We start from the raw sequence: 23,220 nt of genomic DNA on the forward strand, positions 1-23,220 counted from the left end.
CCCAAAGTCGATGCCCTCTATACGTTCCACCAATTTAGGTCCGATGTTCCTTGGGTTAACCGTTGTCAGGCCTATGAAATTGCGTTTCCAACCACTCGCCGGCCAGAACAACAACATTGAGGCATCGCTGACAAATTGAATTTGTAAACTTGTCCGCCGGCAACAACAAATCATTGGAGACCCCCAGGGATGCTGTTTCGGTTGCTGATCCGTCCGTTGCCATATCCATCCGGAATCCGGAGGAAGGCGACGCCCGGCATGGAGGTGGATGCGAATGCCATGGGACGCTGGTAATCCAATACCTATACCCTATCCATGTTACGCTCCTCTGGACGGACTTTCTAACTCGGTCTCAGTTCAGTGCTTTCTACCCATCCTCCCCCTCAAACAGTTGCGAAAGTGATGTGAAATTGTAGACCCGCTTTCGGGCGGTTGGGGGCGTGTCAACGCAGTTGGAAAAAACACACGCATACGCACAATTATTAACACTTATTAATGTTGAGGTTTCCATATATATGGCACCCCAGGGCTTAAATTAAAGTCATCCTGAATGCCAAACAGCTGCCTCAAGTGCCGCACTTGAGCTGATATCGGCCCGGGAAAGGGGGTTGCAGCCAGTTGGGGGTTGGCTTTGTCCCTGTTTAAGTAGTCATTAAGATTGAGTGTGGATAAGATTTTTTCACAGCTGGCTATCGGGGGACACACCATCCCTCCCCTCGCCAAAAACCCCGCCTTGCAATTAGCCAGCAACCTTTGACTTCAGACCAACTTCCTTCACGGTTCGCCGGGATCCGACCGACCCAGGAGTGAGCTATTGACAGCTATTGTCTTCTAATTAAACAACAATGTTGACCTATTCTCAAGATGTCACGGATCGGGTTCAGTGAAAACTTTCTTTTGGGTTAAAAAATCATTGCAAATAATTTTCAGGATTTTTTCCGGAAAATCGGTTTCTTTGTTTGTTAATTAAAAACTTTGATTGCTGGCGGAAAACAACCCTCGAGCAAGTTTTGTCTGCTAACCCTTTGCATTCTATCTCAAAGACAGTGCTCGTTAACCCTTTGAGTTGGGCCTCAGTGCGCCTTAAACCTTTTCTTCAACCCTTCTTGGGTAGTAATAAAGGTGAAGGAAAGACGGGACTGTAACTTATGAGGCCGAGAAGGGGATTATTCGCAAACTAACGATGTCTTTCTTCCGCAAAAAGAGATATTTTATCATTTACATCTGATTTAATATTTCTCTTTAATATTCTGATATTAAATAATATAATAAATAAAATATATTACATATATTTAATCCAGTTGAAATCACTCCCTTAGAGGCGCGATTCTGCGGCGGGTGGCGAACCACAAACTGTGCCAACTGTGCAACACTTGGACTTGGGCAACTGCAACTGCAACTGGTAAGTAGTAAGTAGCAAATGGTAAATGGCAGCACCAACGGCAACTGCAACGGCAACCGAATACCCTGCTGGCCTATCGGTTACACTTACACCATATGCGGCCGCCCTAAAGTTGCCGCGGATCGGTTTCATCGCTCAGACCTTGGCCACATTTAACTTTTGCTCTGCTGCCGCTCAACAATCGCGGAAAATAGCCATGGAAAATGTAACAATAAAATGGATATAAAAATGGCAAATAGTTGATTATTTCCGTTAAACTTAATTACGGCAAAAAATGAACGGCGAGGCCGGACCGAAAAGAGGGAAATGGGTATAAGGTTACCCGATCGGATGGGAAGAGCGAAAAGCTGAAAGGCGGCCAACTGTTGATGGGACAACTTTTGAGGACGGGAACAGGTGCTCTCGGGGATCGAACCGGAATCGATTCGGAAACCTTATCGAAATCGGAGGATGGTGCTGGGATATAAGCCCCTGGACTCTCTCATCGCTTCCATCCCCCTCCCAATCTCCCTTTTAGGCGATCTAGAATATCGAATTTCGCTTTACCGCCTCGCCAATCAATGGACGAAATGTGAATGATTTGTTTGTTGGCATTTTGGCTGCCAATTGTCCGGATTTCGGAGGCTGCTACTGCCGCTGCACTTTCCCAAGGCCCGAAGAATGGATAGAAAAATGTGCAACGAGGAAATCTGATATTTTTTTTGTGTGAGACAGCCTGGAAAATTGCTAGGGACGAGGCCAGGCCAAAAAAATTCGTGGTAAAAATTATGAAAAAATCTAAGAAAAACTGTCACGACTGCTAACGAGTAATGCTATTCCCGTTCCACTCGTTCACCCAATGGCAAAGTCAAAGGTCGCACAAATTTGTCTCAGGAAAAACCGCTTAATTGGTAGGGGTATTGGGTGGGATGGGGTTACAACGAGGGCAGCTGCCTGTCTGCGCCTTTGACTGACAACAGCCACACCTAAGTGAGAGTCGGAATCGAAAATGGAATCTGGATAGGAGTTGCAATCCCTAGCCGTAGTCTTATCATGCCCCAAGCTGTCTGCCACTTGATTGAACCGGAAATGAGGCGCAAGTTTTGTTTTCACAGGCTGCGACCACTTGACCCGCAACCCGCTGGCAGTGACACTGTAAGGGAGAATCAAAGTGAACCGAATCGGATACCAAGCCAGGGAACCCCTTTCCCTATCCCTCTGCCCCCTCCACCAGAATGTTTTACATCAATTTTTGGTTAATGTGCCGCTGCCAGAGGAGCATCACACTTACCCCAACTGTCAAATAATTATGACAAGTTCATTTCGTCGCACTTTCGCTCATTTGTTTGGCCCTCATTCGAGCGTCTATTTTTTCTCAATTTTAACAAGAATTCCTGTAAGCGAAGGCGGGCACCGGGAAATAACCCGGACCCAGTCCCGGTCCTCACCAATTACCGGAGCGTTGTAAGACGCTCGGGGGCTTTTGATGTGACAGATGCGTGTCCGTGCCGCTGCTGAGGTGTATTTCTCCACATATATGTGTTCTACGGGTTATACTTTTCAATTTAGACACTAACGAGTCTTCTGTGACGTATTTCAGATGATTCTCAAAAGTATGCTAGGCTTTATGAAACTCTTAAATATTCCATTTATCTTAGTAGATGTTTTTATAGATTTTAAAATCAAACTCTAGAAGGCATCAGGCTAACTTTAGCATAAAGCTAATAAGTTGGTATGGCATTTTTATAGGGATATATCCATATTCTAAGAGGGTATTCTAGCTTACAAGGGTCAAGATGGATTTAACTTAACATCTATTATGTAGCTGCTCTGCAGTCCATTACGAGTTATTCAGCAACAGTGTCCCAGGAAAGAGTTGCGCACTAAATTTAGTTTAGTGATGGCTATCTATAGACCTAAGGTTGCTCAAAATACGCTGTCGAAAGTGACAATTGATTGCGTACAGACGTTTTGTGTTTGACTGGGCTATTTCGGGATCTGCCAGCTTTCAAATTTAGACCAGGAGACAACAATGAGTCACAAGGCTGGAGGGCAGACAAAACAAATCCCTTGCAAAATGGCCACAACAAGGTACAAATATTTGCCATCATTAGAGAGCATTAGGGATCACAATCCGGCGGAAGGGAAGGCACAACCATCCATCCATCAGGCAGGTTGCTCTAATTTTCCATTCCACGTCTTCATCTGCTGACAGGCGACATAAAACAGGATAAAAGGACTAAGCAGCGTCGCCAGTTGAGCGGATTATGTGAGCCTTTAACGAAACTGGAACAAAAAAGGACCATCGGGATAAGCCATCTCCTACCTCCCATTCTGGCCCTTTTCCTGTGCTGTAACTCTAGCATGATGCATGCAAATTTATGCCATACATTCTGTGGTCTTGCCTTCGGATATGACGTCACTACCAGGACTCAGGGCCAACAGAATTATGTCAGGCGAAAAGCGAGCGATAAGCTTTCTTAACAAGATGTGGCTAGAGGGAAGTTGGTGCAATGGTTTGTTAATATGAAATAGAATTTGATATAGGGCTTCAAGAGAAGGCCTTAGAAGGATAATGAGAAAAGGATCTAGAAAGGAGTTGTTTATGGTAGAAACTTACCTAACATTAACCTAAAGTCTACACCTTCTTAAATCTTTTATTCAAAGATATAATAATGGTTATTGTTCAAAAGCATCTTAGTTCCGCATCAAAAGAGATCTCCGAAACGACATTGACAGCAAATCGAAGTGATCGATAACATCATCATCATCGGATTCAAAACTCGTGCCAGTCGCCAAGAAAGATTTCCCGAGTGGAGCCCCAAGATTGTTTATTGACTTTGTCCCGTTCTGGCTACTGAAATCCCGCTCCACTCAGCGCTGGCAAAACTTTGGAGTAAACAAACAAACAAGTTGGATCGGCAGATACCCAGATAATGCCTCAATCTCGAACGGGAACAGGTAGGTGTCGTCTACTGGATATATCCATTCCAGACAGAGATAGATGCACTTCCTGTGCCACGCCCCAGGCAAACATTTGCCCTTTAAGCCGGAGGACAAAGCGGATTAATGGCACGGAGATGGAATGCCTGGATTCACAGATTATGCTGTAAAAATGTCGCCGAGCATTTGCATCAGGAGGATAATGAGATGAGCTTCAGGGGAAGATATGGGTATATACTAGCTTATATATGAGGCCACCTCCAGGCATTTAATTTTAATTTTTGGGACATTCCCAGGGCGTGGCTGAAATGGAGCAGCCAAGCCAAAAGCGAGAAGCGAATGGAAAAATGTTCGTTTTCGTTGAAAACCCGCAGAGCCGAAAGTCCTGCGGGCAGGACAAACAAGTACAGTGAAGAGAGGGTGAGGAAGAGGGAGAGGGAGAGGGAGAGGCTGAAGGACCCCCAACCGAATCCTGTCCCGCTCCTGCCTGCATTGTTTGTTGTTTTAATGGCGAAACGAAAAGCGCAAGGCATCTGCACGGCGTCGTCCTTTTGTACATTTTGCTGCTGCTCCTTTCTGACTACTCAAATTTCAATGAAATTATCCTCACGGCATTTGTCTGCCCCTCTCGCTTTCTCTCTCTCTCTCTCTGTCTCGTTCCCCCTTAGCACGACAATGGTGAATAAAATGTTTTTCGCTGAAATTATTTGCTAATGGCTCGTCCCTCGCCCTTTTTGCATTCACATTTATGAGATTTTCGTGTTGTCTCCGATGCTGTCAAATAGATACCCGAAAAAATGGCGGCAGTTGACGCTTTTTGTGAGAGTGTTTTTGGCTTTCTGCCTCCTGGGCTTCCTTCCTTCCGCCCGCCATCGATGTCAGCCATTTTGTAATGGCCGATGGCAGGGAAGTTGGCTCTTTGTGTTTGCCTTGGCAACGGCACAACAACATCGCAAATTGCTTTGCCCAAAAAGTTCGCTCGAATTACGGAGGAGTTGTGAGGGAGCTGTCTGGGCAACGCGGGAATTAAATGGAAGGGAAAGAAACTGACTTGGTCCCAAAAGGAAATCAGGGTACAGTAGAACTGTCAATCAAGGCGGGGGATTCAGCTGAAATTTCCATCTACAGATCACTCGATTTCCTTGGGTTTCAGCCCTTGACCTAGTGCCTTCTCGAGCTGATCCTTTTTGCGGTTTTATTTCTGGTCAAATGATTCCCTTTCGATCGACAGGATATCTCTGTCTGTGGCCCTTTGTGCGCACTTAAGCTGAAAATTCCCTTTTGACTACTGTCTGCATTGTGTCCTGCGTTTAAAGGATCAGCTCTGGGCAAATGCGCAGTAGCATCTTTGATTTCTTACAGTTCACTGTACAGTGAACTTATCTCTGGCGATCAACAGCTACCATTCGGGGCTACCCACTCGGAGCCAGAAGCACGCATTAGGGATCATAATTATGAGGACTTGATGCGGAAAATATGATTGGGAGCACTCGGAGTCAGGTCTGAAGAGGCTTAAGAGTTGGCTAGGATTTTGGTTTGGATTTCTGGTTTTAACTTGCAAACAAAGGGCTGGTTATGCAAGATGTAGGTGGTCTATCAAGTGGAGCTAGTAATGGGTAAGGATAAGTAACTGTAGTGAGAGAATGCATTTAAGCACTGGAATACCTTAAAAATAATAATAAATAATAAGCATAATTTTAGGCAGACAGTTCAGTAGGTGAGATTAGTTCAAAAACCATAGGTCAGAAATACAACTATATATATAATTTTGATTTCATTTCCTACTAAGCTTTTCCACTGGATTAGACTTAATCGGAATTTTATCTTCCGTTTGAGAAAATCAGGCTTTAAACTAAAAGAGCAAAGTTGTATGCTTTAACTTTTTCTCTGTTAACCCCATATATAATATTTCATTATAGTTTGCCATCAAAAGATATTCAAAAGGTATCTGTAGCCCTACTCACTTTGTAGTAATCCAGCGTTGAGAAGTTTTGATAGCACGGTACATTATACAACATATTCCAAGTGTTGTGGCTGTTCCTGTCGCTGCTCCCGCGTCTCTCGATGCCTGCAACTGGGGATCCTGGAGGTGTTAAACGGCCGACTGGAAGGATATCATTTCCATGGCAGATGTGTCTGGCACTTTAGGAGGTAATTCACATTCGAAGTGCACACACAGATCGAGGGGGGAAATGTTGATCGCTAATTAATTAAGCCTATTTGGGTTTATTGCACGAGGCGCGCGACTCCAACGAGTAAGCGATGGATGGGCACTGAATTAAGTTAAGTGAGCAGTTCCGTTTCGCAAATTAATTTGTGCCAAATGAGTTTTAACGATGTGAATTGTTTTTTTTTTAGCTGCGTTTTGTATTTGTGTTTTAGCGCTGGGCCGACGGGCGAAAAGCTCCGGATTGAGTGCTCTTCGTGGTTTACGGTGGTCCGCTCTCGCCACGAATGTCACATAAAGCTGCGTGTCAACTGAAGCGACTTGGTCGGAAAGCGCTCATCGCGGGTCTCGAGGCCTCAACGCCTCGATCGCAAAGCTGTCGACGTCGTCGCCATGCAAGTTTCGAGTGAGTTTTCTCTGAGGCAATGGCCAATCATAGCCCTGATACTGCTTCCTTCTCGCTCGCACTGCACTCGTGGTCTCTGAGTGAGTTTGCTCTGCGAGGGCGGCGCATCAGGACTCGCTTTTAACTCGACTCCGTAACGGAACATTTCGGAAGGGATGAGTGGCAGGGTCCCAAATGTGAGCACATCTAGCGTGTTCCGAAAACAAGTTGGCACCTCTGGGAAATAAGTGATTTTGATTTTTATACACATTTTATTTCAAAGTGAATTTGTTTTTTCAATTTTAATGCCTATAACGGATTTCACGAGTATATTGACAGTTCTGTAAGTTTGAAGAGTGTTTCCTGAAATACTGAAACTTTCCAATGGAATACGATTATTTAGACTGTTATTTTCCGTTTTCGAAGAACAACATTTTATGATATTGAAAAATACTTTTAAAATAAAGATGAGAACCATTTTCAATCGCAATTTGTTGAGGATTTTCAATACTAAGAAACCTTAAATAAAATACTATTTGGAATCAAACTTTTTAAGGAGTATAATGTCATCAGATTTAACCCACAAAGTGCAAAAATTTTGATATGATACAGTTTACAAATACCTTCACATAAAGATACTCCAGAATTGTTAGATTTTCAAAGAAGGTTGGCAGGGCTGCTAACTCAGTGATAGGGCTTCCTGGAAGCCTTTTTTGTGGTCCCTTCCACGAACGGTTATAGCTCTCGGTCTCCTTTTTCCGACCCTCTGGTTAACCCAATTTGGCAACACTTGATTGGGCGCCAGGCGAAATGTCGACTCGCATTAGTCTGGCCAATTTCGGGATATTGCGGACAGCTCCAAGCCGCTGGTCTTTAGCCAAAAATCACAGGCCAGACTAGGAGACATACGGCAAGTTTCGTCTCCGCTTTTGTTGCCCTTTTTTGTTCGATTTTTTGCTTTTGGGACTGGCGTCTGGACGACGACGACAACGATCTTGGAGCAAGTTATCCCTGCACGGCTCAGCGCATCGCGACAGTTGTTAACGTGTTTAATTAGCCCTGCAAATTCAATGAATTGCGACAGTAACAGTTAGGCTTAACAGCACAACACAACAGCCCTCCCTGCTCCCCAACCCCTGCTGGGGGACACTCCCTTTCCAAATATTTGTGCAGCCATTTTGAATTGTCCTGCTCCTCCGAGGAAGAGCAATCCTCCCCCGATGACTTCCAGACGCATGCGCCCTGAAAAGCGCTCAAAGTCGTCGATTCTCGATGTGGGTGTGGAAGCATGGGGTTGGTGTTATAAGGGCGTTCAGGAGGGCGTTTTCCTAATTCCATCCGACTTTAAGCCGTAAACTACAGTGCGGCTTTAAATTGGTTCCTGCCCTGCCTCGGGCAGCGGAACAACTTCCTCTAATGAGTTAGATAAGATGGGCTCGTCACGATTTGCAATTAGCAAAGGGAAATCATTTATAATTTAGTCCCGTATAAATTACAGTTGATTCGTTAATTTGAATGATATCAATTATCTGTTACTATTTTAAAATAAATTTTGGCAGCATTTAAATTATTGAAAAGTCTCTTTACACAATTTCCGATTTAAAATTTACTTCTTGTAGAAGTTAACTCTAATAAAGTCATGCAAATGCAATCGATTAAGACCACAAAAATAGGCATTTATTGATTCCTAAACTGCTAATCCCATTGGATTTCCCAATCAACATGTTAGTCGCTTCCCATATCAACTCCCTCAAGTGCCTTCAATTGGATTTACTTTTGCTTTTTTCAACAACCATTTGTTTCTCCTCGGTGGTCGAAGGAATATTTTCATTCATAAAACTCGAGCGACGTCTGCTGGGTAATAGGATTATGCCGGCAGCACACACGTGCTCAGTGTCAGAGGCCCCAGTCCCAGACTCTCAGCCCCAACTCCAGCCGTACCGACTTCATCTCCATCTCTGAATCCAGCCTCAGATGGGAGCTCAGTTGGCCAGTTTGAGTTAAGTGCAAAAATGCATCAGCAATCGCCGAACGCTGGGTCTCAAATGCTCGCTGCCTCTTTATGGCCGTGGCTCTTATTATTAGTGACGGATTTCCGAGTCATTAGACAAAGTTATGTCTTGGACCACCGCGCCTGTTTAAGCTACTTAACTGCGCCGCCCACAGCCCGCAGATCGCAGCTCGAGCGGAGTGGTGGCCAGCGATTTCTCGGGGGGAGTCGCTCGACTTGCTCATGTCGTAATTGACAGGCGTCAGCTTTGGGCCTTAAACGGCTCAGCGTTTAATAAGCCAAATCAACTGATAAATGCCAACGATTGTCGGCCCGAATGCGACGACATTAATTTCCAGGGGAAAGGCTTTCTTCTTGGGGCCCTAAGGGGGTCACCCACAGCATTTAAACACAAATCAATAACTTTATTATACAAAAACAAACAGCCAGCCGGAGGAGGGATCCCTCTTGTGGCTTGTTTTACGAGCTGAAAAGCGTCTTGTTTAACTGCCCGGACAATGAGCACCCGCTGGGCGCGTTAAGAAAAAAATCACTTGGCATCGGAGCTGGCGACAGTGAGGAGGAAGACCCAGGGCTCGGACCCCATCCCGATCCCCAATTGGGATACAAAGGCGTAGGGTCCTCCGTTCGGATAATTTATGACCAGCGGGTTCGGTCCAAGCGCCAGTTGACAGTAAGTCACCAGCGGGAAGAGCCCACAGCCAGCTGTCTGGATGAGTCAGCGGTGAAAAGTGGTGGGTTTTCAAGGGCTAACCCATCGGAGGGAGGGAACTACTACTGTGATGGGAAATCTCTTTACTCTCACTAGCTTACTAACATTCTTTATAGAATGGACTTGGAACATATTGCTAATCTCTCATGGAAATAGCAGAGAATTCCAAACACGTTGTTATGACTAAGAGAAGTTTTTGACGGTATTGTAGTATCAGATTAAATCCATATTAAAGTGACTTTAATAATAATACATTCGTAAGGAAGGCGTACTTAATGAGAAACTTCAAATCTCTGCAACAAGGTCTAGTACAATGCACTTGCACCTGTTGATCATCAGCACCCACATGATTACGGGGCAGCTGCCTCGAAAGGAAACCCCTTTGTTTATCCCTTCAAGTCGATACGCCCCCCCGTTGTAGCTATCATTGTTGATTTTGCTGCCCTTGTGATTGTTGCTGCCGTCCACATACCTATCAGCCTGAAGTTTATTGACTTTTGTATAGACATTCTCGTTTGTGGATTTGGCTGATGTTACTTTTTTGTTTAGCCGCTGGCAATGTAAACGGCGCCAGATTTCGATTTCGAGACAGTCACCAATATTCACCCCACCACACACACACACACTGGCAACTGGTTATTTTCTAAAAGGGTCAAGTGTCAGCCAGTTGAGAAGCAGGGCCAGTCGGGGAGAAGGAGGAGGACAGCAAATTACACAATATAAATAAATAAATAAATAACTTGTGGAGTGGGGGAATAACAACGTTCTTAAGAAAGATTTAAGTGGAAGGATTAAGGGTTTTGGATATAAGGATAGGTGGCAAGAATGGAAAAGGTCTTATTTCCAATTTATGGAATACGTCATCATCATCCTTGTCTACGCAAATCTTTAACTTACCCAATCTAAACTTATTCTCGTATTAAAATGGCTACATGTACCCCTAAAAACCACTTATTTTTAGTGCGCATTTTTGTGGCCCTAATTTGTTATCTCTTTTTATGCGACGGTATATCAACATAATGCCTGATCTAATGTCGTTTCAGAGGATTATCATCACTTCCACCCGTACATTCCTCACAAATTAACCAAAGGTGACCAAGTCGAGCCCTTTCCATAAACGCCAATCAAATATGTAAACTTTGACAGTCGGCCAGGCCATAACGCCACCCCCTGGAAACGCATATCATGCACATTCCGAGATGAAGCGATAAAACCAAGTGTTTGATGACCCTGCCGGGCACCCAACTCTCTGCCCATCATCATCTTGATGGGCCTCATCAGTGTCAGAGAGTCGGGAGTGGAGTCCAGAGATCGTGGCACGTGTAAACGACACCCAAATTAGAGGTAGATTATTTAATGTTCGTCTGGGGCTGGCACTCGGCTTATCTGCGGACCTTCCGAGAATTCGGTAAAGACGCAGCCCTGGCTGATTTTGGAGAAACTGCAGCAGCTACCACTGCAGCGGTCCAGTGGCCAGTGGACATTTGATAAGCTTATCACAGACAAATCGGCCCGAGCCAACTCAGCTTTGTCATGTAAATGTGGCCAAAATCAATTTTAGACTTGGCGCCAGCCTAATGAGGAAAAGCCAACAGACACAGCAGGTCCCCGATCCCACTTCCTCGCCAAGCTCTGTTAATTAAGTTATAAAAATTATACTTTATGCATATAATTTGCATTTTTATGGGCCTCAAATGTAACGTGCACCGATTTGATTTATGGAACAAGCCTCAATGCTCGATGCCCGATGCCCGATGCCCCATGCCCCTTACCTCGTTCCCCCGTGGGCGACTAGAAATCTGACAAATGGCTAGGTGTGACTTATAACATTTTAGGTGACGATCATTCAGATCGAGATAAGCATAAAGCCTTCCTCTCTCACACATCTACGGTTTCAGAAGGGATTCGGGTGATTTCGAAATGTCAGCATCATGGCAGATTCGCGTGCGTCTCTCCGCCAAAATAAAACCAAAACTGCCATGGAAAATGGCAATAATGCGATATAAAACCAGCAAAACCGCAAGATCAGCGCCGGTATTAACCTGGAAACAAGCCAGTGGAAAAAAGCACAATTTATTTTTTTTCCCATTTAACATCAAGTGAAATAAGGGCGGGAACAGCGAAAGGGTTGGGCTTCCATGGATTACAAATGCCCTTTTAGCTTACTCATTTTCCTATTAGCTTTAGCTACCTGGTTAAGTATGTATGTAAGATAGAAGGATACTAACTTTACGGTGTGAAACTTGAAGAACATAATAGGATAGGTAAAAGTTCAGTTCTTTAGGAAGAATATATTCTTGATCGTTATTAACAGCAGTGCTGATTTTCCTTAGTTTCTTGGTAAATCAACAAAGTTCTTTCTCAAAGTATATTTTCTAACATTTTTAAGAGTCTAATACTTAGACAAATCATATAACAAAGCTTAAGTACAATCCCTAAAGAGCTCCCCTGTAGCAATTATCCGATTTCAGAAAATCACCTCAACTCTAGCAACCCTAGCATTTTGTATAGAAAGAATAAGCCACATACGACTTGGTCGTGGATCGCTCCACAAGCTGAAGGGCGGTATGGCGGGCGGAGGTTGCGACTGACGTGCTCTGATTTTGTATGATTTTCGCTCTCGCTAGATTTCTTTATAATTCTTCTGTATTTGTTGCATGTTTTGACATTTTTATAGCTTCGGCGTCGGCAGTGCGAATTTCTGCTTAGCTGCACATGGAAACAGGCACAGAGTGAGATACTGGATCTGGTCCAAACTGCAAGGCACTTTCAAAATGGCGAGCTGGCCCGTAAAAACATTGATGGGCATACGTCAAAATTGATGGCCAGGATGGGGCCTGCCTCGCCTCGGCCAGCTGCCTTATCGGGCCAACACGTTTTGTCTTTAAACGTTTTGCAGCTACCAACTCAGCTCTCATGGGGTCCGGGCCCCGAACTGGCGAGCACGGAACATGGGATGGCCATCCTCTGAAAGGCTGCTGGAAGGAACACCCATTTAACAAGTCAGCCCGTGCAGGCAAGACCATAAATATTGGCAATTTAACAGAGTCAACAGTATGGCACTCGACGGCACAACTTCCACTGGAGGACAGTGGGCTTTGGGCTGCTGAACGGGGGAAGGGGGACAGTGCGAAGGGGGGCCCTGGATTGGGGGTCCATAATACACCTTGTCGTACACGATCCTTATCTCTTGGAATTTCTCGTGCGTGTCTGGCGTGCCAAAAAATATAAAAATAAACCACCAAGAACCTACAGCAGCTAATTCAAAATCGTCGAATTCTGGGTTATCTATCTGCGATAATGATAAAGATTTCGGAAAAGAATGTTTTTAAAATTATTAAACATGCAACTAAAGTCAATGGTAAGAGTGTATCAGAAAATATGCATTTCTGAATTGAAATCATAACACAAAATCGGTGCAGAAAACTGTATTTGATAGCGTTATGATAACTCATTAAAATGTGTGCAAAAGTATGCAAAAATATTTTTTGAATAATTTAATGCTGGATTTAATGCAACCAAACACCGTTTTAATCCATATTTTTCGACACATTTGCAAATCATTTTTTAACTTTTCTTTATAACAATTGTATGATATTATTAATTTTCTGTTGAAATGAAATATTTAATAATTTAATTTGTTTCTTTGAGAAACCATATAATATAATTATACATTTAGAAACTAATTTGGGAGTCGGATAAAAAGCAGCACAAAGGCCACAGAACAACAATGATACCCTTGCTGGAACTTTGGCAAGCGATAGCCTGGTCAGGAGCTGTCGCTGTCGGTTGCCGACTTTGCCAACGGGAATGGAGACGGAGTACGCTTGAAAAATTAGCCGTGGAAATGCATGTTGTGGTTGTTCTTGTTGTTGTTGTTCCTGTTCTGGTTGTTCTTTTGTTGTAGTTGTTGTAGCTGTTTTGTTGGTGTTGTGGCATGTCGCCATTTCTCGTGGTGCGACTAATAAGCACAACAAGCTCATAAAATTTCGAAAGCTGCGCCGTCTGATTTTATTTCATTTTAAATTGTACACGCGCTTCGAGCATTTCCCTTGGCTTGGTGCTTGGTGATATTCGAATGGGATTCGGTATTTTCTGGTATCTGGGCGGAGTGTGTGATTTGTTTAGCATTTACACGCATCATTAGAGCTTGTTGTACAACGGCGACTTAATGATAAATTAATAACAATGCCAGAACATAAAAGACAAGCTTTCTATTCCGATGATGGCCATATAGACATTGACATTGGGCCCCACAGCGACAGCTCCAGCAACATGGCCCTGCCAGTAAAACGCCAAACAGCCAGGGACAAGAACGACAAAGACAAAGAGCCGTGTGGAGGGAGAAGCGTGCCAAGCCGAACTTGGGTCAACGGCTGGCGAGGCGTTTAACCCTGTAGTGGGTGGGGGTCACAAGAGCTCTGCATAGTCATTTCTAGTTTTTCAGATGGGAAATTCTCTTATATCGAGAAAGGGAAACCTTTGTGATAAACATCGTAATATTAAATAAACATAAAAATAAACTTTTATAATTTAAATATTTCTTTAGAATAAGAAGTCTCTTAAGAAATTCATTTAATACATTATTCATCTTTCAGTTAAAAAGAATCAAAATTTTTCAATAACTTTGAGCTCCTTAAGACGAACGTAATAAAAAGGGTTCTCTAAAACGTTCAAAATATAATGCATTTTTCATTCATTTGTTTTCTATTCTGCATTAAAATACCATTAAATATAATACATCCTTAAGTTTGTATAATTTCAGTTCAAGAAAATTAATTTTAAGCAGTTTCGTTATGGCATAGTTACATCTCCAATAAGGTCAAAGAACAAAGCTTCCCTAAGGGTTAATCGAAATCTCCAATCTTAACCTATCTGGCCTGTTAATTGATTGTTACATTCCCTTTATGTTTGTGTCTGTGGAGGTGTCTGGCGGTCAGCTTCCCCCGCAGTCCCCCAAGCTAATCCACCACTCCACCTTAGCCAGCTGCGATGCAGACGTGTTGTTTTTTATGATTGCCCATTTTTGACAATGAATAAAAATTATTATAGTGTCGCACGTTTTGGTGGCTGTAATTTAATTAAAATGATGTCGCGACGACCCGCATCACGGCGTGCTCCATGAGGGTATTCCCGGAATTTCCCCGCCACCCATACATGCCCCATACAGGTGACAAATGCTGGACAGTTTGGTTAAAGCAACTAATTTATAAAGATGCATTTGGGACCAAGAAAATCACAGCTGGGATAAATGGATGCCCGAGAAAAGTCAAACAAACCACTTGAGAAGTCAGGACTTTTCCCAATATTTGCGCTTGTATTTGTGGGGGAACGGAAGTGCGGCAAATACAGCTGGATTCGCTGGGCAAACAGAATGGAAATTTTCCCTATGGTTAATGAAACTGTTCTTGGTGGCCAGATGGCTGAGGACAGTGGAAGGTGGACGAGGATGAGCAGCCGGGAAAAACTTGTGCGGCTTCTGTGCCGTGAGCCTGTGAACCTGTTTGCATTAAAAACGAAAGAAGAAAAAACCGACTGAAACCATGAATGAACTGCAACTTGGACTTGGGCGGGCATTGTCACTGTCAATATATAGAAATGCACTCAAGGTAACTTCCTACTTGGCTCGTATCCGATTTCAGCCTAACCTCTTTTCCCCTGACAGATTATTCCACCCCGGACCACCGGACCGCCCTTCCACCTCCTCGGCTTAGCCGTCGTCCAATGTTATATTTAGCGGTCAGCACAAGAAAAACCCAAACAGAAATAGCAAACAAAATGGCTAACACACCAGCGAGGGATCTCGGAGAGGTCGGGGGACCCATGGAGTTCCAGTTCTCCGCTTGCGGTGTGGGAACCTTCAGTATTGATTGATTGAACAGCCGTTGTCCGGTGGTAAGGGGTCACCACCATAACTCTTGGCCGCACGAAGAGCGTTTTTTGGTGGAAGATTTCATGGCTTGAATTTTGATTATGTAATTATAGTTGAAAGTTCCTAATCAAAATAAAACAAGACCTAACTTACACATTCCAATTGGAATATAATTTTAAAAATTTGTCTCGAACATGGTTTTGATAGATAAATGTAGGAAATGTAGAAACATTTAGTTTACTTTGATTTGAAGTGTTTTAACATACCTACATATCCCGATGGGTGCTTAAGACCTCCTGAACTTAAGCCAGCAAGAAGTTTTATTAAAATCGTCTTGAATTATTTCGGTCTTCAATATCATGAATGAAGTTATCCTGCAGAAACAAAGGCTCCAGAGAATTCTTTTCCGATTTAAATGAAACTCCACAAAAATTTACAACCGTCAGTTGTGAAATAGTTTTTTACAGGACTCCACTCCCTCGACTCCCACTTACCCTTGGGACCACAGATTGATGACAAGATTTGTTGTGACAAGCACTAACTAGCGGTTTCTCACACACTTAAACCTCCCCATCCCCTTCCTCCTACCCCAATTAGCAGCAAGCAGCGAGGGGTGAGGCTTCCCCTCTAGGAAGCGGAAACAAATTATCGACACCTAAAAACAGAACAGCTCCTCGGGGTATCCTCTGGGTAATGAGCGGGGAAAGGGGAGACCCTGGCGTACGGGGAAATATTAATACAAATAATTAATTGTGTTAAGTAAACAATTTTCGTACTAAACGATGGGAGAACCTCGGGTAAGTGGTGCTATATAGCTTTACTTCCCACAGGTTTTGTGTTTCCCGCACTCCAAAAAGTGTCTTCGGTGTAATTTAACTCGGGAGCCCTGCGGAGAACGGAGGAGCGTCTTTCGCTGGCTTGCCGGCCATGTTTGAATTCGAGTCGCCAACATGTTTACATAAAACAGTCTAGGTTTTCGATTTTTAATTTTATATTCACATAATTCTTATTCTGCTGATTGGCCCAAAAAACATTGCCAGGAATGTAGTAATCGGAGAGACCTAGTCCTCCGCATAAGGCCTGTAACTGACAATCTGGCGGGCAACAATGTTGAGTATTTCGCGGGCGGCCATATCCTGACGGTCGTCCACAATTGCCGTAATTCTGGCGCATTCTTTCACGTAGTTCTCCAGTTCCCGCTGGTTGAGGGCCCTCCTCTGGGGTTCCTTGGACTGCAGGGCCTGGAGACACTGTCCAGTCATGTGTGCCAATTGAGATCTTGCTCCGCTAAAGGTCTCGTCGAGGTCGTAAAGTTCTAGCGGAGGCGCTGGCGGCTCGCTGAAAATGGGCGGAAACGTGGCCAACTGGAGGTTGGGCAGAGGAATCTCGAACTGCGGCTTGATTATCCTCAGCGGCTCGTACTTAACGTGCAATTGCTCGTAGGCATCGATTACCTCCTTGAGCAGGCGATTACTCAGGGCACAGAGCTTCATGTCGAACATCTGCTTGAAGTCCGTTGGCATCTCGGTTCCAATCGAGTCGATCAGACAAGCCTTGGGCATGTCGGCCAGAAAGGCTAGATCGGTAAAGTGCTTATTGTCGCTTAGCTGTGGAAGATACGGTATTCGGTGAAAACGCATGTTCTTTTAAATAAATTATGTATATAGTTAAACCAAAAAATAAGGAAAATTGTGACACATTAACCAAATCTACCCACCTCGACATCATTGAAATCCAAATGACTGTAGTTTATCTCGTCTCCGCCAATTAGCTTGAGCAAGTACTCGAAGATCGCATCGTTGGTCTTGTCCTGCAGATACTTGTCGTGCCAAATATAACCTGAGCCCAATGCAAGGATTTTCCCACCGTTCCCATTTGTGAAGTATCCTGCTAAGGGACGATTGAAGGGGTATACCACTGGACCTGTGGTCAGCAGGACATTCGCTGGTTCAGATACATTCAGGGTGGCGCCATAAGGGTACTGAAAGTGTATCTTGTACTTCTCATCACTGAAATCGTAGTCCACCTTTTCGATGTCCAACTTTAGAAGGTGTCGCCACATGGATTCGCACACAACGCCGCCACCCACAATGCATTCCTTGGGATGGAAGTTCTTGTAGTAGTGCGGTCGCACCACATTGTCCCCGTTTATGTAGATACCGTACTGCTCCAGGAAGAAGTTCACGTTGGTATTAAACTCCGGCTCTCCACCTTCCCCCAGGAGTACCAGAAGGCTGCCTCCCTGCACCTCCACATAGTGCTTTAACACCTCGAACTCATCCTCCGTAAAACGGTCCTGAGGCCCGGCGAGCACGAAAACTTTTACCCGGGCCAGCCGTTCCTTTTTGAGCTCTGCATCGTTTCTAAGGAAGAATTATATTTAATTTATTGTATAATTTTTTTACTCTCCAAGAATGGAATCCTTTTTAAATTGAAATCGTAATTTATCTTTATATTCTAGGATACTGACTGTTCTACGTTCCAATTGATCTTTAGCTTCCGGTGCATCATTTTGTAGTTATCTGATATTTGAAAGCGTTCATTTTTAGATGTATCAAAGCAGATTACCGGTTTATTAGACATATTTCCGTCGGTTTTAACAAAATTATTAATTGCTTCTTTTGTTTTGGCGGTTCGTTGCCCGGCAACGCCGTGGCGCCTCCTTGCGGGCTAAAAGAAAACGAGGCGTAACAACAATACGACAAGCGTTTTGCAACACTTACCTTATGTGATTGTTGCACTCTTTAGGGTGGCCGTTTCCTAAATATTATGATATATATTTTTCGTATTTTTAATGGCACAAACATATATACAGTTTTGAAAAAGTTAAAATTATAAGCTGTTCCCTAACTGAGCAAAAATTTAAAATAATAAGGACGATCCTGATGATCCTGAAGCAGTGACTAGGATATGACTTTATTATTTTAAAATTTTTCTGCTTTGTTAAATTTGTTTAAAGATTAAATTAATAAAATAACACATTTGTATTTGGTTTTTTATTTATTATCTATTTATTATTTATTTTTATCCTCTAAATTTGTGTATGGTATTTTCTTGGTATACTTTCGAATGGTATTAAAAGTTTATTTCAGAACCTCCGGTATTTTCTACTTTTCCGCGGTCACACTGTTCCTTAAGGGGTAAAAAATTACGAAATCTTGGTGTTCACCGTTTAAGATTGACTTGACCGAAATTTTCCCAAAACGAACAATGGCATCGATCTGTGGACGCATGGCGCTCCGTGCCGCCGCACGCCAAAATGTTACCTACACACCCGTGCGCTTCTGCAAAAGTAAGTGGAGAAAACTAGGGGTAAATCCCACGGATAGCTGCTTCTCGGTCACGTTCGCCAAATTGGTGGATTTGCAGGGCTGAAATTGCATAATTGAGGAGTGCAGGTGGGAAAACAACTAAGAGCTGGACTGCTCTCGCCTAGGAAGCTGCAGTTTTGGACCCCGAAAAAGTGCCATTGGAAAGTGCGAGGTTATGTAACAACTATGCGCAGGGAAATGTGTGACTTATGATCAGAGAGGGGGAGTGGTGGCACAGCATTGCGGAGTTTGCACCTCGACGAAGGCTGGTCGAGATTGCCCTCCCAAAGTGGTTTGTAGTATCCGAGGATCTGGATTGTTTTCGTCTGTTGTTTATGTAACCAACAGCGCCCACTCGCTTATCAATTTTTGAGCTAATCCCCCAATTCTCCTTTCTACGCCTTGCAGTGATGAACGATCCCTTGGAGCACGCCACTGGTATCGAGAAGCGCGAGCTGCTGCTTAAGGCTGCCGGCAACGATAATCCCTTCGACATGAAGGTCTTCAAGCGGGGCGCCGGCACTAAGGAGAACCCCAACCTGATTCCATCGGCCTTCGATGCCCGCATTGTGGGCTGCATCTGTAAGTATTCCAGAACTCAAGCTGCGGCCAGGATAATATCATGAAATATTAATTTTTAACCCTTGTAAAATTTATGAAATTTAGAACAAAACCGTCAAGAAATTCACGTTATAAATTCAGATTTCAAAAATTATGCATTCTAAAAACATTCAGTTTCCATAAAGGCTTACTAAACGACAATATTAATTATTAAATGGTTTTAATGAATTGACTATTAATGCAGTGATTAACTTATAAAGATAATATCAGATATAGTTCTTAAAAAGGCACTTTTTTTAAATTCTAGAAAGAGCAATTACTGGTGCTATTATCTCAACGCAAGCTTGATCACTCTCCCAGAATTCTTTTTAAACCAGCTTATTTTTTTTAACCCTAGGCGAAGAGGATCAGACCTACGTGCAATGGATGTGGCTGCAGAAGGGCAACCAAAAGCGTTGTGAGTGCGGTCACTGGTTCAAGCTGGTGGAGAAGGCAGCTGTTTAAAGTTATTATTAATTAATTCAATAAATTCAATAACAAAAACACAACCACTACTAAGCTAAAAGTCAATCCACTTAGCTGTCCAAATAAACAAACATCAACCCAAAAAACGAAACGTGAACATAGAAAAGAAATCGGGTGGCGCAGCTTCAATTTTCAGTTCTGCCATCCTAATTTCCTACGCAGCGGAGGCCAAATGCTTAATTATACACGAAACGCGAACAATAAAGGCAGCAAACTGATTTTGAGCTAAAATTAAAGGAATTAATTTGATACCTGCATATTAGGCATATATAGGACGTGGACTAAATAATTGGAATGAATCAAAGTTAAAATAAAATTGTAATTCCTAAGTAGGCGCCTGAACCAAAAATCACACATTTTAAAGCCTTAGAATTAGTTTGGTTTCACTCCTATGACTTGGAGGTAGAAATTACTCTACAATTGTATATTTCGAGATAAGCTGCTTAAAAATGTCATCGTACATTTCGCGTTTACTGAAGACTCCGGCCGCCTCCAAGCGCCTCATCTCCAATCTGACACAGCGCGATGGCAAGCTGAATTCTTTGTTGCGTCGCTTAGGATTGCAAGGGAAGGGGGGAAACGCGGCTGCTCCCGGACCGCGGCCCATATCCACAACTCAGGTGCAGAAATTCCGGTAAGTGGCGAGCAGAGCCATAAAAGACCCCTAATTCAGTTTGCAAAATCATCATCATTATCAGCGCTGATTGAGGACGAAGAACTAGTCACCGGTATTCAAAAGAGAGAAATGCTGTTGGCCAAGCAGGGCTGTGAGGATCCGTGGGGATTTACCAAAATCATTAGGCGCGGAACAGGAAGGGAGAACGACCCAACAGAGGTGCCATCTGCCTTTGATGCCCGTATAATTGGCTGCTTGTGCCTGGACGACCGTATGCCCAAGTGGATGTGGCTCGAAAAGGACGAGGGACCAAAGCGGTGCGAGTGCGGCCACTTTTTCGTGCTAAAGAAGGTGCCACACATCTAGATTAATCACAGAGCGCTGTACATGACACTAAGCACACTCCAAAAGATGCTAACCGGGCATTAAACATTGCATGATATTATCAAAACAAAGGCTTATATATATTTAGAAGTCGCAAAACTATCTTAGCGTATAGCCCGTTAAAAGGTACCCACTATTTCCGCTCATGTTTACTTCTGGATGGGTACGATTGGGAAGGATTTGGTACGTTCGCAGCCAGTTTGAGGTCAGGTGTAGACCCGTCACCTTGCCGGAGGTCTTCAACTCCATGAAGGTCTCTTGCAGCAGTTCCTTACAGGTGCTAAAAACCACCACTGGTCGAGATGGCTTGACATGGGGCAGCAAAGCTTGTAAGATGCTAGACGGATGCTCCTTGGCGGCCAGCACCAGACTGTCAAATTGGGCATGCATTAGGGCTGTAGCCCGCTTGTTCTCCAAATGCCAACGTGGAGGTCCTTTGGTTCCTAAAAAGAGTTCGAGCATTGTCAGTCTTACGAACGAATTTATTTAGATTTTACCTTCCCTACCATTTTTGGTATCCTCCAGTTTCGGCTTCTTCGTTTTCGGTTCTATCGTATCCGTCTGTTCTTCCGTCGGCGTCTCCGGTTGGGTTTCTTCACTTAGCTCCACGGGGGGAATATCCGAGATCTTGGACTCTTCTCCCTGGTAAAACTCCCTTAAAACTGAGTAAAGATTAACAGACACACATCGCTGTTGCTGTTCCAGGGGCAGTTTAAGCGCCAGAAGAGCCTGCTTCTGGGGCACATTCCCCGGATGCATATGCACAAGGGTGCCTTCAGTTCCAGCTCCTATTGAATTAAGCATGGCCGCTGGCAAAAGACCATTAGTGCCACTCTCGTAGAGCAGATAGCTGCCGAAACCGCACACGCCCGAGTAGGAGATGATTTGTGAAAGAGTATCCACTCGAATGCCCATTACCTTTTCCGAGTCCTGGCGGTAGAAGATGTCGAGCATTAGCCGGATCGTCGGCTGTCGGATCTGAACGAACTCAAAGTACTTCTTCTCCTTTTTTAGCAGGTATTTTTCCTGTGAATATTCGGTACGGTTGTGGAAGGTCTTGGAGTTCTCCACGAGCTTCTCAATTATCTTACTAGAGTCGTTGCACTCCTCGCGTAGTTGTGCGATGTCCTCTGGTTTTAGGGTCTGCGCTTCGCCGTCGTCGCAGATGTCCCGGTTATCCGCCCCACTGCTCGAGATTCCCAACACTTCCCGCGTGCTTCTCAGTTCCGTCTCGCTGCACAGCTCAAGAGTGTGCTGCCTCTGAGCTCCCCTTTTACCTGGTTTTGTCTCCTTAACGCACATCTTGAATGTGGACCCGTAGGGATGGTCCAAAAGAGACTTCAACTCAAGTGTCTCCTTGCCCAGAGTGGATGTTGTGTCCAAACTGCCGAATTTCTGCAGTTTCGTGTACTTTTGGCGCTGGATGACAATGTAGTCGCCGAGCTGGATCTTGGGGGTGGCCTCTTCGGTGGCCATGCTTGCCGGTCTATGTTATAATTCTTATAAACAACGTGTTTGAGTCAAATCAAACGAACAAACACAGCTGAAAGATGGATGAACGGGGTAGGAGGAGAGAAGACAATTCAGTGCTGGAAAGCGGCCAGACTGGCAGCCTTGCCACCTGTTGCATGTGTTCAGTTAAATTGACAATTTCTGCCTAAAATTGGTTTGAAAATTCCTAAACTATTTTTTTATATTAAATGTAAATATGTAATATGTACATACTTGAAAAACCTAATTATGTGATATTTTACCTGATCTGGCAGCTCTGCTACCTGTTGAGTAAAGTATAATGTTAATATGTTAAAACACAACTATTATTTAATGTTAGCTTATACATATATAAATGAACACAATTAATTTAATGGACTTATAAAACGTGTTAATACGAGCAGACATTTGATTGGAATACAATCAGAAAGCAACAACATCGCAAAGATTATATTTAATCTGAGATACAAACAAATCCAATACGAAATAATTGATTCATTATATATATATATTTCTTTTGAGATAAGATATTCTGGTTTTACTTTTTATGTAGTTACTAAGGCTGCTATTACCAAACATGATCGTAGTAAAGGGGTCACAGGTAACTCAGGTAACTCTAGTAACTCTAGTTTTAAAACTATTATAATTATTTACTTATCTGAGGTATGAGATAACAACTCCTTTCTTAAATTTAATCTTTTTTTCTTATATAAAAAAAGAATGAATTAAAAAAAAATTCAACTAATTGAAGTCTCGTCCCCATTACCAATTACGAAATAGTCGACTGCGCCCATGTGTGTTGGAACCCTTTAAAATCCCGCAAAGGTACGCCCATAAATAATAATTTCCGACTGTGTGGCA

General features: G+C 43.5%; 4 protein-coding genes across 5 annotated transcripts; 2 read left to right on the top strand and 2 right to left on the bottom strand.

The window, feature by feature from the left end:
* Nucleotides 1-16,440: 16,440 nt before the first annotated feature.
* LOC108106895 (intraflagellar transport protein 52 homolog) lies at nt 16,441-18,054 on the bottom strand. Its single transcript, XM_017214145.2, has 3 exons — nt 17,942-18,054; nt 17,189-17,834; nt 16,441-17,078 (listed from the first exon to the last, which is right to left on the bottom strand). Exons 1-3 carry the CDS (start codon nt 18,052-18,054, stop codon nt 16,533-16,535), a joined length of 1,305 nt encoding a protein of 434 aa, XP_017069634.1. The 3' UTR covers nt 16,441-16,532.
* A 522-nt stretch (nt 18,055-18,576) lies between these two features.
* Nucleotides 18,577-19,891, top strand: LOC108107001 (cytochrome c oxidase subunit 5B, mitochondrial). Its single transcript, XM_017214342.1, has 3 exons — nt 18,577-18,763; nt 19,191-19,364; nt 19,741-19,891. The coding sequence occupies exons 1-3, from the start codon at nt 18,682-18,684 to the stop codon at nt 19,845-19,847; spliced, it is 363 nt and encodes a 120-aa protein (XP_017069831.1). The 5' UTR covers nt 18,577-18,681; the 3' UTR covers nt 19,848-19,891.
* Nucleotides 19,892-20,074: 183 nt separating this feature from the next.
* Nucleotides 20,075-20,935, top strand: LOC108107000 (cytochrome c oxidase subunit 5B, mitochondrial). Of its 2 annotated transcripts, none has more exons than XM_041819780.1 (2): nt 20,075-20,496; nt 20,562-20,935. In XM_041819780.1, exons 1-2 carry the CDS (start codon nt 20,318-20,320, stop codon nt 20,848-20,850), a joined length of 468 nt encoding a protein of 155 aa, XP_041675714.1. In that variant the 5' UTR covers nt 20,075-20,317; the 3' UTR covers nt 20,851-20,935. The 2 variants fall into 2 exon arrangements, with proteins under 2 accessions (XP_041675714.1, XP_017069830.2); XM_017214341.2 differs by having other exon boundaries at nt 20,075-20,502; nt 20,567-20,675.
* On the bottom strand, nt 20,927-22,503 carry LOC108106998 (tRNA (adenine(58)-N(1))-methyltransferase non-catalytic subunit TRM6). Its single transcript, XM_041819781.1, has 2 exons — nt 21,366-22,503; nt 20,927-21,311 (listed from the first exon to the last, which is right to left on the bottom strand). Exons 1-2 carry the CDS (start codon nt 22,342-22,344, stop codon nt 20,968-20,970), a joined length of 1,323 nt encoding a protein of 440 aa, XP_041675715.1. The 5' UTR covers nt 22,345-22,503; the 3' UTR covers nt 20,927-20,967.
* Nucleotides 22,504-23,220: the final 717 nt, after the last annotated feature.

This window comes from Drosophila eugracilis, unplaced genomic scaffold, assembly GCF_018153835.1.
Source record: "Drosophila eugracilis isolate 14026-0451.02 unplaced genomic scaffold, ASM1815383v1 contig_952, whole genome shotgun sequence".
In the NCBI taxonomy this organism is placed as follows: domain Eukaryota; kingdom Metazoa; phylum Arthropoda; class Insecta; order Diptera; family Drosophilidae; genus Drosophila; species Drosophila eugracilis.

What these genes read in the sequence shown, in the direction of transcription:
- LOC108106895 (XM_017214145.2), bottom strand. Translation starts at nt 18,054, where the DNA reads ATGTCTAATAAACCGGTAATCTGCTTTGATACATCTAAAAATGAACGC. An exon ending in ATCAATTGGAACGTAGAACA is followed by an intron (nt 17,835 to 17,941) that starts GTCAGTATCCTA and finishes ATTCTTCCTTAG; the next exon opens with AAACGATGCAGAGCTCAAAA. An exon ending in TGGATTTCAATGATGTCGAG is followed by an intron (nt 17,079 to 17,188) that starts GTGGGTAGATTT and finishes TATCTTCCACAG; the next exon opens with CTAAGCGACAATAAGCACTT.
- LOC108107001 (XM_017214342.1), top strand. Translation starts at nt 18,682, where the DNA reads ATGGCATCGATCTGTGGACGCATGGCGCTCCGTGCCGCCGCACGCCAA. An exon ending in ACCCGTGCGCTTCTGCAAAA is followed by an intron (nt 18,764 to 19,190) that starts GTAAGTGGAGAA and finishes TACGCCTTGCAG; the next exon opens with TGATGAACGATCCCTTGGAG. An exon ending in CCGCATTGTGGGCTGCATCT is followed by an intron (nt 19,365 to 19,740) that starts GTAAGTATTCCA and finishes TTTTAACCCTAG; the next exon opens with GCGAAGAGGATCAGACCTAC.
- LOC108107000 (XM_041819780.1), top strand. Translation starts at nt 20,318, where the DNA reads ATGTCATCGTACATTTCGCGTTTACTGAAGACTCCGGCCGCCTCCAAG. An exon ending in TCCACAACTCAGGTGCAGAA is followed by an intron (nt 20,497 to 20,561) that starts ATTCCGGTAAGT and finishes ATCATCATCATT; the next exon opens with ATCAGCGCTGATTGAGGACG.
- LOC108106998 (XM_041819781.1), bottom strand. Translation starts at nt 22,344, where the DNA reads ATGGCCACCGAAGAGGCCACCCCCAAGATCCAGCTCGGCGACTACATT. An exon ending in TACCAAAAATGGTAGGGAAG is followed by an intron (nt 21,312 to 21,365) that starts GTAAAATCTAAA and finishes AACTCTTTTTAG; the next exon opens with GAACCAAAGGACCTCCACGT.